At 43.8% G+C, this 13,825-nt stretch overlaps 1 protein-coding gene across 8 annotated transcripts in view; it reads left to right on the plus strand.

Annotated features, from left to right (window-relative positions):
- The first annotated feature begins 339 nt into the window (after positions 1-339).
- The window catches only part of ABCA5 (ATP binding cassette subfamily A member 5), a 65,685-nt gene continuing 52,199 nt past the window's right edge, over positions 340-13,825 (plus strand). For 5 of the 8 annotated variants that reach the window (XM_019938684.3, XM_033847215.2, XM_033847216.2 and 2 more), the window contains exons 1-3: positions 452-571; positions 11,715-11,834; positions 12,905-13,109. In XM_019938684.3, the coding sequence (XP_019794243.2) occupies positions 11,733-11,834; positions 12,905-13,109 (307 nt within the window). In that variant the 5' untranslated portion in view covers positions 452-571; positions 11,715-11,732. Of the gene's footprint in view, positions 387-451; positions 572-770; positions 4,522-11,714; positions 11,835-12,904; positions 13,115-13,825 lie in introns of those variants that run through there. The other 3 variants (XM_073798321.1, XM_073798322.1, XM_073798323.1) reach the window with 3 other exon arrangements.

The following is a 13,825-nucleotide window of genomic DNA, read 5'->3' on the forward strand; positions in this document are numbered from 1 at the left end:
GATGGGGCGGCGGACCAAGGTCACACGCCAGGATACTGCAGACTTTGGACTCAAATCGGAGTCCCTGACTTCAAGCCCGTTGTTTCTGCCAGTGTCCCGGGGGGAGCTGGGCGAGGTCTCCACGAAGGAGGCAGATCTGAGGCGCCGGGGGCCCCGGGGACTGAGCCACGAGGCCGCGCTGCAGAGCCGGGCGTCCAGGTGGACCCAGGGGTCCCGGGCCTTGGAGCGCCCGCTCGCCCCGCCCCTCGCAGCCCCGCCCTCGCGGCCCCGCCCCCTCGAGGCCCCGCCCCCAGGGTCGCTCTCCGCGCCTGCGCCGGGATGCGCCGGGCCGAGCGGCGGGAGCGCGCCCGTCTGCTGGCTGCGTCCTCGGGGTGCCCCGCCCTCAGGTGCGTCCTGCGCGGGGCGGAGCGCGGCTTCCGGCACCGCGCCCTCCCCTCTCCGCCCCTGCCCTCCCCGTCCTGCAGCGTCGGGGGCGCGCGCGCGCGCGGCCGCCCTCTCGGACACTGTTCCGAGCTGAGGTCCCCGCGGACTCCGCGTGTCCCGGCCGGTCGGCGCTCGGCCCGGCCCTGAGGTGACGCGGTCGCCCAGGGCTGCGGGGTGTGAGGCCCGCCGGGGTGGCTGTCACCCCTGGGAGGGGGTGAGGGGTCGAGGAGGGGCGGCCGGCGGGGGAGGGGCGGTGGGTGCGGCCGGGGGGTCTGGGGCTTGGAGTGCAGCGGGGCTCGGAGGGGGCCGAGCCGGCAGCTGGGGGCAGAAGGGTCCCCGAGGTCGGGGAGAGCGCGGTTGCGGCGTGTCCTGTGGAGGAGGATGCTGTTCGCCCCCCGGGGTGTCGGGGTGCGGATGCCGGGGTCGCCGCGGGACCCCTGCCTTGGGCTGGCCGGGGTGGTCTCCATCCTCAGGGCGCCGTTGCGGAGGGCGGAGATGTTGGGAAGGGAATTCCCTCTGAACACCTGGCCGCGAGCGCGGGTTCCCTTGGGAGCTTCGGGCTGCTCCTCGCTCTGCGCTAGGAGGAGTTCGGGAGAGATGCGCAGAGCTTGGGGCACGGTTTTGGGGGAAGTGCCCTGGTTCCCGAAACGCAAGGCTCCAGGCGTGGAAGTATTGATACTACAGCAGACGCGAAAGCTCGGGAGGCTGCCGGCGCTAATAGCTGCAGGAGGGTTGCTCCTGGGCTCCCAAGGCTTGGACAGACGTTTCTAAATAAGTCTGAAAGAATAAAGGCAGTCACGTTTACTTTCCATCGAGGACGTTGTGCAGGAACGGAAGGGGAGAAAAGGAGTGTATGTTGGACTCCCAGCCGTGAGGCAGGTTCAGTATTATCTCGTTCAGTCTTGCCAGCATCCTTTGGAGGTCGGAGGGGTCTTATTCTATTGGGCAGATGTGGAAAACGCTTCCCAGAAAAGTTAAGTCACTTATTTCGGTCCCAACTAGCCAAAAGGGCTGAGCTTCCAACCCAGGGATGCCAGACTCTAAATTCTCGTCCTTGATGCCCTATATTTTGCTTCTATCCAGAGAGCGATGTTACATATTTTTAGGGAAGACTCCGTACAAGAGAACATTATTAGGGCAGTTAGGGCTCTTGGGGGTATTTGGGTTAAAAGCTAACTAGTAAGGCATTAATCCTGGAATATGTGCTGTTTAAGTGTATTTTCCTTCAAACAGGATTCAGTATAGGGAAATCTTGCATTCAGGGTCAAAGCAAGTTTATTAATACATTAATACATTATTAATACATTACAGGTTTATCTGAGTGTCTTTTATATTCTAGATGCTAAGCTTTGTGCCAAGAATGCCAAGATGAATACGATTTGTAATCTCTGCCCTTGAGCTTGAGGAGATGATTGCATAAAAGAATTTTGTAGTATTCTCATAAATTGGAATCTTTGCTAGTGTGTGAATTAATCGTCCTAGAATAGTTGTAAGCACAAGTTTTTAGGAACCTGTTATATATAAGAAAAGGTATTGGATAACTTGTCATGTGGGTACCATTGCATTATTTTCCCATTCAGCAAGAAATACTGTCATAAAATTTAGGTTAAATCATATTGACAATTATTATTTTCTTTTATTATTATACTACCTTCAGTAAATTTTAGAACACTAGAGAAGAAGAGAACATTTATAATTTATTCCCTGTTAAGTTAAAAGGCTTGGTTTCTTTTTTGGACTGTGCTTCGCTGCTGGTGAGATCTTAGTTCCCCGACCAGGGATTGAACCTGGCCCTCAGCAGTGAGAGTGCCGAGTCCTAACCACTGGACCACCATGGAATTCCTGTAAAAGGCTTGATTTTAATAGTGCCTTTTTTTTTTTAAATTTATTTCTGGTTGTGCCAGGTCTTAGTTGAGGTAGGCGGGCTCCTTAGTTGCAGCTCACCAGCTCCTTTAGTTGGGGCACACATGCTCCTTAGTTGTGACATGCGAACTCTTAGTTGTGGCGTGCACGTGGGATCTAGTTCCCTGACCAGGGATTAAACCCGCATCCCCTGCATTGGGAGGTGGATTCTTAACCACTGTGCCACCAGGGAAGTCCCGACAGTGCTTTTGTTTTATTAGTTGAGAAGCCAGTGATGTGTGTAGCTGGGCAGGAACTTCTTTCAAGTCATCTGCCAAAGATGTTCTTAACCTCTTCTTCTAAAAAATAAATCTTAAATTAAAGGTCTCATTGATACCAGATTCCATTTAGCTTTTATCTCTCAGAGTTCTAGTGGAAACAAAATCTTCAGTTTAGGCCGAAATGGCACCTTGTTGAAATGTATAACATTACCTCTGATGCGGCTGTAGGTAGGTGGATAGAAGGGGTAGTGGAACGTTTCGGAAATTTCTCCTGATGGCTTCAGTTTCTCAGTGAAGTGGGGATCAAGGTCATCATTTGAGGGTGATGCTGTGGGTGGAAGCTTTGGGGATTAGGAAAGTGAAAGGACTAGTGAAATATGGGATTGCCAGGCAATTAAACAATTATTCTTAGGTATGAAAAGTGCAGTCAAGGAAGTACGGGTACACAAAATAAAGATGTCTAGTCTAATTTTGCATATAAGGTATTTGACAACCTGTTTCCAGGGCCTGTCCTAATAGTGTCATCTAGAGGGTACACCTGCCCTTTTTGCCCCAATTCACTTTGCCCGAGCCTCTGCCTCATTGCAGGTTTCCCTGTTCTTTACACAAGTCAAGCCCCTTTGGGGAGTCTAGTTCTTCCGTTCTTTTTCCCTGCCTGGAATTTGCATTCCACTCTTTCCCAGACTCTTTCCCCCAGTTGCACTTACCACATTATATTAAATTTTATCTATCTGCAAAGTCAGTGACAGTGTCTAACTCCGTTTTGTATTTTTTTTAAAAAGTTTGGTGCATAAATCCCTCAGTAAATGTTTAATGACTATGCCGCTTTTCTTCTTTCTTCCTCCTTTTGTCTGTAAGGGTGGTCAGCAAGCTTTTTCTGTGAAGAGCCGCACAGTAAATGTTTTAGATTTTGTGGACCACATGGTCTCTGTCTTGATTACTGAACTCTGCCGTTGCAGCACAAAGCAGTCACAGGCGGCACAGAAACAGCTGAGCTTGGCTCTGCTCCAATAACACTTTATTTCTAGACTCGAGATTTGAGTTTCCTATAATTTTTACATGTCACAAAATACCGTTATTCTTTGATTTTTTCCCCCCCATTTAAAAATGTGAAAACCATTCCTAACTACTGGGCTGTACAAAACAGCCTGTGGGCTGGATTTAACCCCCCGGGCTCCGTTACAGACCTTTGATCTATAGACTCTCAGCAAATCTGGATAAAGGAACTTGCGGTAAGATGATACTGGTTTTAGTATTACCATGGGTGGTAGAGAAGCAAAGAAGGCCGTCTTTTTGTCACGGATTTCATGGTCAAGTTCAAGATTAAGATGTAAACAGATCATGATGACACAGTATGGTAACCGCAATTACAGTTTATTTATTGGAACAAAGGAGTAATAATCAGCTCTGCTTGGGTGGATGAGAAGTCACCTCTAATAGTCGTCTGTTGGGGATACTTTCAGCTTAGATCGTTTCCAGGAATCTTTTCAAACTTGCTAAGGTGACTGACTGACCACATCTTTTGCCAGGATGGCTGTGAACATTCGGATGGCTCAATTCCTTTTTTATAGGATATAATCTTTATTTGTTCCTCTCAGAACTAAAATTAATACATTCTAGATAATTTTTTCTGACAGTTATTTCTAAAGGTCATGCACATTTTTACTGCTTTGAGAAAGGTGAAATATATTTCATAGCACATATAGTAATCAATGTTTCTTTAATACAGTAGTGAATTTCTGATACTGAATTTTGGGTTATGTAAATTCAGTCTTTAAGTCAACTATTAATGCATTAGAAAAGGAAGATGGGCTTTAGTGGGCTTTCCGTTTTCTTGCAACTTATTAGATTTAATGTGAATTATTTTTATCTAGGAAAAGTATGGATATATGGCTGTTAGCATTACTGACGCCATCCTGGGCTCTTACAGTTTATCCTGTCCTTTCACCCACCCTACCCAGGACTGAACTGTGCAGTAAGTCACTTCTCTGTTGTCAAAGCTTTGCAGTTAATAGAAACTGTTTTAATAATCGTTAGGATCAGGTGGCCTCCATGCTCTGTCAGTCCCCAAACAACGATGATGTATATTCCCGGTGCCCACGAGACTAGGTACCCAGTCATGAATTTTGACTTAGGAGTACACGTCCCGTTTCCAAGCACCTGCCTCCATACGCTAGGTTAACTCTAAAGTCGTCCCAGTGGCCCCCGCCGGTGAGGGGGGGAGTGCAGCTGCAGGTCATTTTTCCCCGATCCGGAGCCCACCCTGTGAGTAAGTTACCCTGTAATAAACGGATCCATTGATTGCGTGCAGCTGCCTGCCTCGTTTTGTTTTTCGGTCTCAAGGTGCTTTCTCAGTTCAGTGAGCACTTTTCGTTCCCTCCTTCCTCCAGCAGAAAGTTAAATATTTAATTAAACCTTTAGTGATACTAGGTGCATAAAACTAATTATTATTTAAAGCTCTATAACAAACTTAACACATTCCCCAGATACGCTGTGGAGCAATGGAAAGACACTTTAAATATTCTTAAAAATAATTTTGTACCCATATTTCTATGTCTTTGTCATAGTTCTCGAGCAGTTAAGAATTGGCTTTGTTTAAGAGTTTTAAAGGTACTGCCTTGGTAAGACTTTGGAACTGTGTCAAGTATTGTAAGTTTTCCAAAAAGTACAATTTGTTAAACTATGCCATTAGAAGTTTTATTGCTCTTAAGTTGTGAACTTGTGCTGTCAAGGGTCATCTTCTAATAGACGTTGCAAAAGAGGTCTTACATGTGTTGTCTACTCAAAAAGCTGCTTTTTTACGGTTGTCTGGTCGTCTCTATTTACAATGCCCTGGGCTTGTGTGAACTCTGTTACTTGTGAGTAAACTCCTCCTGGATGTTGACTGTATGATTCCCTTCCCACTTAACAGCCAATGTTAAATGCGGGGCAGGCCAAGCATCCTTCACTGCCTTTTGCTTTTGTCCTTTTGAATCTCACCACATAAGGCTATAACGTTTGGGATAATTCAGGGGAATTATAGTGTAGAAAGAGGAAATTTAGAGCTTCGTGCTAAATATGGGTTTTCTTTTGGTCCAGGAAAAGGCACAGGACGAGTTAAACTTTTTACAGATGTCCCCTTGCTGGCCGTGCCTCGTTCCTAACTTTGCAGCCCCGCTTTCAGCTGTGCACTGGAGTCAGAAGAGCCACTTTCATGTCACCTCTGCGGGGTGGATTTCCACCTTTCTTTCAGGAAACCTCAGTGCCCTGCCCATAGGGCTTGGTTTCAGCTCAGACACCGTCTCTTTATCTTCGGCCGAGGTCTTCAGTATAGAAAGCACTGCCTTCCCATATCCTTCCTCCATCCCAAATCCCCCCTCCCTACCCTGCAAAGCAGTGTGGGGCGGGGGGAGCAGAGGGGACTTTACGATCACCCCACCAGTGGGAGGTGCAGGCTTCCCTCTTTTCGTTCTCCTTCCGTCTTCTCCCAAAGGACAAACATTAATTCGCAGAGACACCGTGGTCTCAGCACTTGAAGAAGCAGCACAATGTTTCCCTCAGCACCTGTGGTTTGCAAGGAGCCTTTTACAGTAGTTAGTGCTTCACATCATGATGCAGAGCCATCCTCGCCTGATTTATTCCCCACGGCCCTTTTCAAATTGCACCTGCTTAAACTCCGTGGGTTGTGGGTGCCCAGGTGGGCAAATAGGTTCACTGTTGTCAGTTTATAAAAACCTGTCTACAGCTTTGAAGTTACTGGTTAGGTGAACATTAAACTAAAAGTTAATGAAGAATCAATGTTAAGAATGTTTCGTTTTAGTTTTCAAACACCCAAACCAGGTGTTTACTTTCTTGAAGAAAACAATAAGTCCATTGATTTTTCTTCTTGAAGATGTTTTGTTTTAATAATTTGAGTAGATGGAAGTTCAAGGTTATTGAAATTTAACATTTTTCACATGATTAGACTGGAGCTTATGAATATAAAAAACATCGGTTTGTTCAGGTGAGTCATAGCACTGATTCGTCTGGATACTTCATAACAGAGTTCATGCTTCCTGGTCAGCATTTTCTTCCCTCTGTCCTCTGGCCATCGATTCTGGGGGAATTACCTTGACTCAGTCCATTCTAACTCACCGATTTGGCACTCGCCCCAGCTAGCAAGAATTTTATTTCTATCTGTCTGTTCCATTTCCAAATTCTCTAGTAGCTTTCTCTGAATTGCTTTGTCCTTGTTTCATGAGTATGATATCCCTTGAGGATATTAGTTATACTACTTTTATAGACAGTAGTGATCAACATGTGTAATTATTTGCCATGTTCCAGGCACCATTTTCAGCTTTATGTGTATTTATTCTTTTGGTCATTCTGACAGGGACAGAGTAGGGAGACAAAGTAGGTAATTAAATAGTTAATCCCACTAGGGGATCATAAATAAAAAAGTATGGGAGACCCTGTAAGTTAACGATCACTCAAGAAAGCAGGTTTGCTTGACAACAGAACCAAGCAGCAGAAGCACGAGACATGCCCCCAAACAATGAAACGATGGTGGCGTGAGACCCACATCCTGCCCAGTGAAGTCGGCAAGTTGATGATCCTTGAGAAGGGGCTTACATGTCTGCATGCACTAAGAGCAGAGATATCGGGGAAAGGTGACATTATACCAAAACCTGAAATAATTTACAATATCATAGTATGTGTAACAGGACCGCCGTTTTGCTCATTTCCATAGCGCCATGACAATCCCAGTTGGGCCATATGGGGTCAAAAACTCCCCCGCCCACCATGTAGGAGCAGTTAATAGTGGAAGACTTGAAGAATGAAAAAGAAGGTGGTCTTTTCCCCCCTCCCCACTTTTCCTTTGCTTATAAAAATGTAGCCCGCCGAGTTCTCAGGACGGCACTCCCTTGCCTGTGGGCTTGTATCTCTCACAAGCGTCCTGTACTAACAAACTCTTCCTTCCCTCTCACTCTGCCTCTCCCAGAATTCTTTCTGCGCTGAGACAGAAGACATTCTGGCTGAGGAAAAACGATGAGGAAGAAAAATTAGAGCTCAGGGGCAAAAGGAAAACAGCATGAAAACACCTTTTGCTGCAGAAGGGATTTTGTGCTTTGGAAGAAAGGACAAAACTGAGGCTGAATGGACACTGAAGTGACTCCTTTGATTAGTCATTGTGCGTCATCGTCTGCAGAGACATTTATCTCCCTGTTACTATTACTTTAAAGCTACTTTAAAAACTACATCAGTGGTTCTCCGCTTTTTATCGGGCCCTGCACGCTCACTCCCGTTAGCGTCAGTGGAACTGGACACTTAGTAGGCAGGGAGGCACGTGGGTCTTTAAGATTTCCCTTTGTTCCTGACACACTTCACTTTGAAAACCGCTGTTTTCGGAGTTTTCTAACCATGGAGTTAAGAACACATTATACTGTAACACTGGCTGAGTCCTTTGATGTGAGAAATAGAAACTGATCTGGCCAGCTTAAGTGAAAATAAAATATACTGGGTAGATAATAGGGCATTTCACATAGTCCAAGGAAGAAGAATCAGGTTTGGGGCACAGTAGGTATCAAACCTTAGGGGAAAGCTTAGTTCCGAGAATGTATGAACTTTCTTAAATGCTTCTATTAATCTAACTGTTTCCATGAGTCCCAGTCTCTGGGTCTCTTAGTTAAAAATTCCACTCTGCCTGGAGAAAACTTAAATGCTACCGCTCAGAGGTGGCCGTGGTGATGGTAGTCGTGGTGTGTCTGGTGGGATGGCGGGGTGTGTGCACAGGTTCATGGGCTTCAGGCAAGGCTGTTAAAGACTCAACCCTGAGTTCAGGGAGCAGTTCTCAAAGGAAGGAAGAATCCTGTGAGTCCATCAGCTGCTTCAGGAGGGGCCTGTTTTCTAAAAATGAGGCATCGAGCTTGCAGCGTTCGGTTGGAATGAATAATTCAGTGGCTCCCACTAAATGGATGTGTCTTGGCAGATAGCTTGAGAATGTTCTTGCTGTTAAGTTGGTTAGTGTTTCTATGTTTTGTAGTAAATCATCCTCGAATGAGTGTGATCCGTCTGCCTTTCTCTACCTTCCACCCTCCCTCCTTCCCTCCTTCCTTCCCTCCTCCCTTTCATCGGCCTAGAGGTGATCACCAGCTCATTGCAGGATCTGATATAACAGGAATGAGGCTGTTGGGAGCATTTATTTTGAGTGTATCCTCCTTTCTTGGCTGCTGCAATTTTGCTCTTTTTAATTTACTCATTTAATATTTTTACAGTATATCTAATTGTGTAATTACTTTTTTCCCCACCATATAAGGAACACATATTGATGGAAAAATTGAGAAAATAGAAAAAAGCACAGAGGGAATGAAAGTTGTCTAAATCTCATCGTTAAATTTAAGAAAAAGCTCTCTTCTGCACATATAAAGAGGATGTTTATTTGCTTCAAACTTCAATTGTGTATATTGCCTTTTGGGGGGTAAGACAAGCTGCCTCTAAAAAGTTGCCTGCTTTTTTATCCAGGTGGAGACGGTCAGCCAGCTTGGAACAGACTGTTCTTGTGGTAGAGGGGGTCACACCAGTGGCTGCCATCAAATAGGTTTATATAAAACAAGGAACAAATATCTCTCTGAAGAAGGCTTAGCAGGACTTTTTCGGTGTCTCCTCCAAGCTGCCCTCTCGATACCTTTCTAGATGACGGGGCTGAGCCAACTGAAGTAGGGACCACGGAGAGTGCACTCGGGAGCCCGGCCAGGCTGGCTTCTGCTTGCATATAACCTCTTTGAAGACCTGCGATGTGGCTGCAACAGAGGTCCACTCGCAGAAGGGGCCCCAGGGGCCTCCAGAGGGTCATCTTAGCCTGGAAGAGGGCTACTGGGCCTGTGATGCAGTGATTTAGGTCATACAGCTCAAAAAGTATACTGAGGTGAAATTTGTTTCCGTCACTCCAAAGTGAAACCCTGTACTCATTAAGCACTTTCTCCCCTTCTCTGGCAACTACCAGTCTGCGTTCCATTTCTGTGGATTTATGTATTCTGGAAATTTCACATAAACGGAATCCGATTTGACCTTTTGTGTCTGGCTTCTTTCACGTAATGTAATGTTTTGGAGGTTCATCCACGTTGTAGCACGTATCAGTACTGCATTCCTCTTTATGGTAAATAGTAAATCATTGCGTGTATACACCACAATTTGTTTTTCCCTTCGTCTGTTGGTAGACATTTGGGCTGTTTCTGCCTCTTGGCAGTTATGACCCTGCGTGAACGTGCACTTGTTTGAGTCCCCATGGAGTAGTGGGATCACGTAGGAACTCTGTTTAACAGTTATGACCCTGCGTGAACGTGCACTTGTTTGAGTCCCCATGGAGTAGTGGGATCATGTAGGAACTCTGTTTCACTTTTGGAGAGCTGCCAAACTTTTCCTCAGCAGCTAAACCCCTTTGCAGTCCCGCCAGCAGTGTATGAGTACCCAGTTTAGCCACGGAGTTTCTTATGAGAAATTTGCTCTCGTTCAAAGCAGTATTCCTGTAGGTGATGCAGTGGTTATCCTCTGGCTGCTTTCAAGATTTTTCACTGTCTTTCATTTTTAGCAGTTTAATCACGATGTGTTTGAATGTGGATTTCCTTCGATTTATCCTGTTTCAGTTTCATCAAGCGTGTTGAAACTCTTAGGTGTTTCATCTCTGGCCAAATCTGGGAAGTTTTCAGCCAGTAATTCTGTAAATATGTTTTGCAGCGTTAACACACTTCTCTCTTTCTGGGTCTCTGATCGTTTGAATGTTAGACCGTTTGTTATTGTCTCACAGTTCTCTGAGGTACTGGTAATTGTTAAAACAACAACAACAAAACCCCTTTTCTCTCTTTTGTTCCGATTGAGTAGCTTCTCTTGATCTATCCAGTTGACTGTTTTTCTGTTGTCTCCATTCTGCTTTTGAGCCCATTCTGTGGATCTTGTGTATTCGTTGCTGTGTTTTTCTGTTCTAGGATGACTACTTGGTGCTGCTTGATATCTTGTTTCTTTGCTGACACTTTCATTGTTTTCAAGAATGACTGTTTTCTTGCCACTGTTTGCTGGAGCACTTTTTAAGTAGCTGCCTTAAAGTCTTCGTCAGATAATTTCAAAATCTGTGGCACCTTGGCAGTGGCACCTGTGGGTAGATTGACATTTTTCACATGCTTCATTACCGGAGTCATTTTGGGTTGTGTGAGACTGCGGGTTTTGTTTTCATCCCGTAGAGAGCATTGATGTCTTCTTTTAGCATGCTGTCCACCTGGTTAGGTTCAGGTCTTCAGTTTCTGCCCACGTTCTCTCAACTGTGGTTCTAATTTCGGTTTAGTTTTCAGAAGCCTTTGCAGTGCAGTTTGAACCTGTCCGTGTGTGCCGCCCAGTGACCCATCCGGATCTGGGCGGTGGGTCTGTCTGTGAATTCAGTTCCTCAAGTGTTTGGTGCACAGAGTAGGATTAGATGCATGTTTACCCAGATGGGGTGTGTTAGTCCAGGAGCTAATGAACAACTTCATTGCGTTGCTTCCCTGAACTCCTCTTTTCATTTGCTCTCCCTGCTACTTTTTGATTCCCCGTGGCTCCTCTTTTCCATCTTCCAGCCGCCAAGCTAGGGTTTTCCTGCCCCACTGGGCCACGCACTTCGGCGACTGCATGTGCCGCATTCAGGGCCCTGTGTCTGGAAGGCGGCAGAGCAGAAAGCGGCGGGCTTTGTCTCCCGACCCTTGTGGAAGAAGCTCCACTCAGAAGAGAGAGTTTCGCTGGGCTCAGCTTTCATCACTGCAGTCTGACACTGCTGTAAACGGGGTTGCTTGGGGACAAGGGCACAGGAGAATGTAGAAAAGAATAAAAGACTGGGTGTTTCCCCGTTCGTGAGCAGAAGACTTCCGTTTCCTACCGAGCCAGAACTAGAGAGCTTCCTCCGGAGCTTTCTCTGTGTCCCAGTGCCCACTTGCAGTGCGTTCAGTTTAGAGGACACTGGAAGAGAAAAAGTGGAATTCCGGTTCCCCCTTGTTTCACATGCTACTATTTACTTTTCAGGATCTTCACATTGCCGTTCCATGCATTCTGTCCGGGTAGGAGAGACAGTGTGGAGTATGCTTAACTGTCTAGCCTGAGGCTGAAACATCTGTCTGTCTTTGACATTAGAAATGGCATATACTTGACTGTGTGGTTCCAATTTCTTTTTTTCCAATCTCCTTTCTTTAGTAAACTAATCCAGAAAACATGGCTACTGCAATTCGGGAAGTTGGAGTTTGGAGACAGACCAGAACACTCCTACTGAAGAATTACCTCATTAAATGCAGGACTAAAAAAAGTAGCGTTCAGGTAAGTTAAGTGACCATTATGTCTTATTGCAGTTTATTTTGCATTAGTATGTTCCATCTTTAAAAGATGATTTGTTTTGCTGGATACATTTTTATTATAATTTTATATGCTTAGGTCCCTTTAATTTGCTTGTAAAAACTTGTTGTGTTGGCCTCAGAAAAATACCTAAATTATCCCATGTTTTCTGAATGTCAAAAATTTTAATAATGATGTCTAACTTTAGTTAATTTCTAATATCAGTGCTTGATTTTGAACCTTGAGGCATGCATTTCCCGTTTCATGGAATGAAAAATAGATTCTGCAGATAACTTCATGGAACATTATTCCATAGTTTATTCCTTATCGCCGGCCATCTTTTGGACTCTGGATTGAATTGCCCATAATTACTAAAATTATATCACATATTTGTTCCCACAAGCATACATTATTATTTATTTATTTAGCATACATTACTTTAAAAGGTGAAAGAAAGAACGAACTCTGGCTAACCAGTTACTAGTGATTTTAAAGGATGGAATGGTATTGTTGATCTTCTCCTGAAGCCAGCAGAACAATTAAACAGCAAGATGAAACAATAATGAGTTCACCCCTGTTAAAGTTGACTACTGAATATAATTGAGTATAGTTTTAGTAGTAGAAACTTAGCTGTAGTTAAAGCATGAGTTTTAATTCAGACTTGAATAAAGACATTTTTATGGTGATCCCTATTACAGATGTTTGGTAAGTTACTTTGAATAAAGTCGTGTATGAGTAAATTTATTATTATAGTTTATATTAGTAATCTAAGATGTTTAAATGTTAGCTTTTATGTCATTGAAATGTATTATGGTGACGTGAATTTTAAAATATTTTAGTAAAATTGAATGTAAAGGAAAAATTCATATGCTGTTGGGTTAGGTTCAGCACAGTATTTCTTTTAGGATGGAATTGCTTTTATTTTTTGTACTTAAGGGAGGAGACCCAAGTTCCTCATGTTTTTTGTTAGTATTAGTTATATTCATAGAAATCTTGATGATCTTTGCTGCCATTGTTATACTTTGTAATCATTTTGTTTGTTTCCTTTGTTATAGGAAATTCTTTTTCCACTATTTTTTTTATTTTGGTTAGTATTAATAAGCATGATGCATCCGAATAAGATCTATGAAGAAGTGCCTGACATGGAACTTAACCCCATGGACAAATCTGTCCTCTCTAACCTAGTTCTTGGATTTACACCAGCGACTAATATTACAAGAGACATCATGCACAAGGTTTCTACCGATCACCTTCCTAACGGTATTGTGAGTTTACATGTGTATTCTGTCTCTTGCAGAAAGCCTCTTCAGTATTTTGCCATTTGCTTTATTGAGTAAATACCATTCTTAACATTTAGATATATGTCCTTTCACCAAAACGTAGTTTTATAGAAATACTAACATCATGTAATTCTGCTGCCTTATGATTCTTGTGAAACTTTAATTTGTAGTCTTGGTAATAGGAAGCATATTTTATGTTTTAATATTTTATATTTAATTCATAGACCATTTATAAAATAGCATATTTGTATAGTATAAAAGATTTGAAGGAATATTTCATTTTGATTCTGACTCACGTAACTATTAAGAAACTAGGAATACATAAAGACAGTAATGCTGATGCCAGGATGATTGATTTAATGAAATGCTGAATTGTAGAAAATAAGAAAATAACCTGTTATCTTCCATCATATAGGACTGTTAGTTGTAATTGACGTTAGTGTGTGTCACGCATTATTGGATAATGTGGCACTAAACAGAAGATGTTGATACAACCACGAGGCAAATAGCTTTCTCCCCAGTGGTTTCTTTCTGGTGTATTACTGTTTAATATTTTCATCTTACTAGTATAGAATACATTTGTTGGTTTATCATATTAAGCATAAGCAGCATGATAGCCATAAGAATTTAGCGTGTCAGCTAAGAAGAACTCATCAGAAATGTTGAGAATGAAATTCATTGGTAATTCTGCGTAGG

Source organism: Tursiops truncatus, chromosome 20 (genome assembly GCF_011762595.2).
Source record: "Tursiops truncatus isolate mTurTru1 chromosome 20, mTurTru1.mat.Y, whole genome shotgun sequence".
Taxonomy (NCBI): domain Eukaryota; kingdom Metazoa; phylum Chordata; class Mammalia; order Artiodactyla; family Delphinidae; genus Tursiops; species Tursiops truncatus.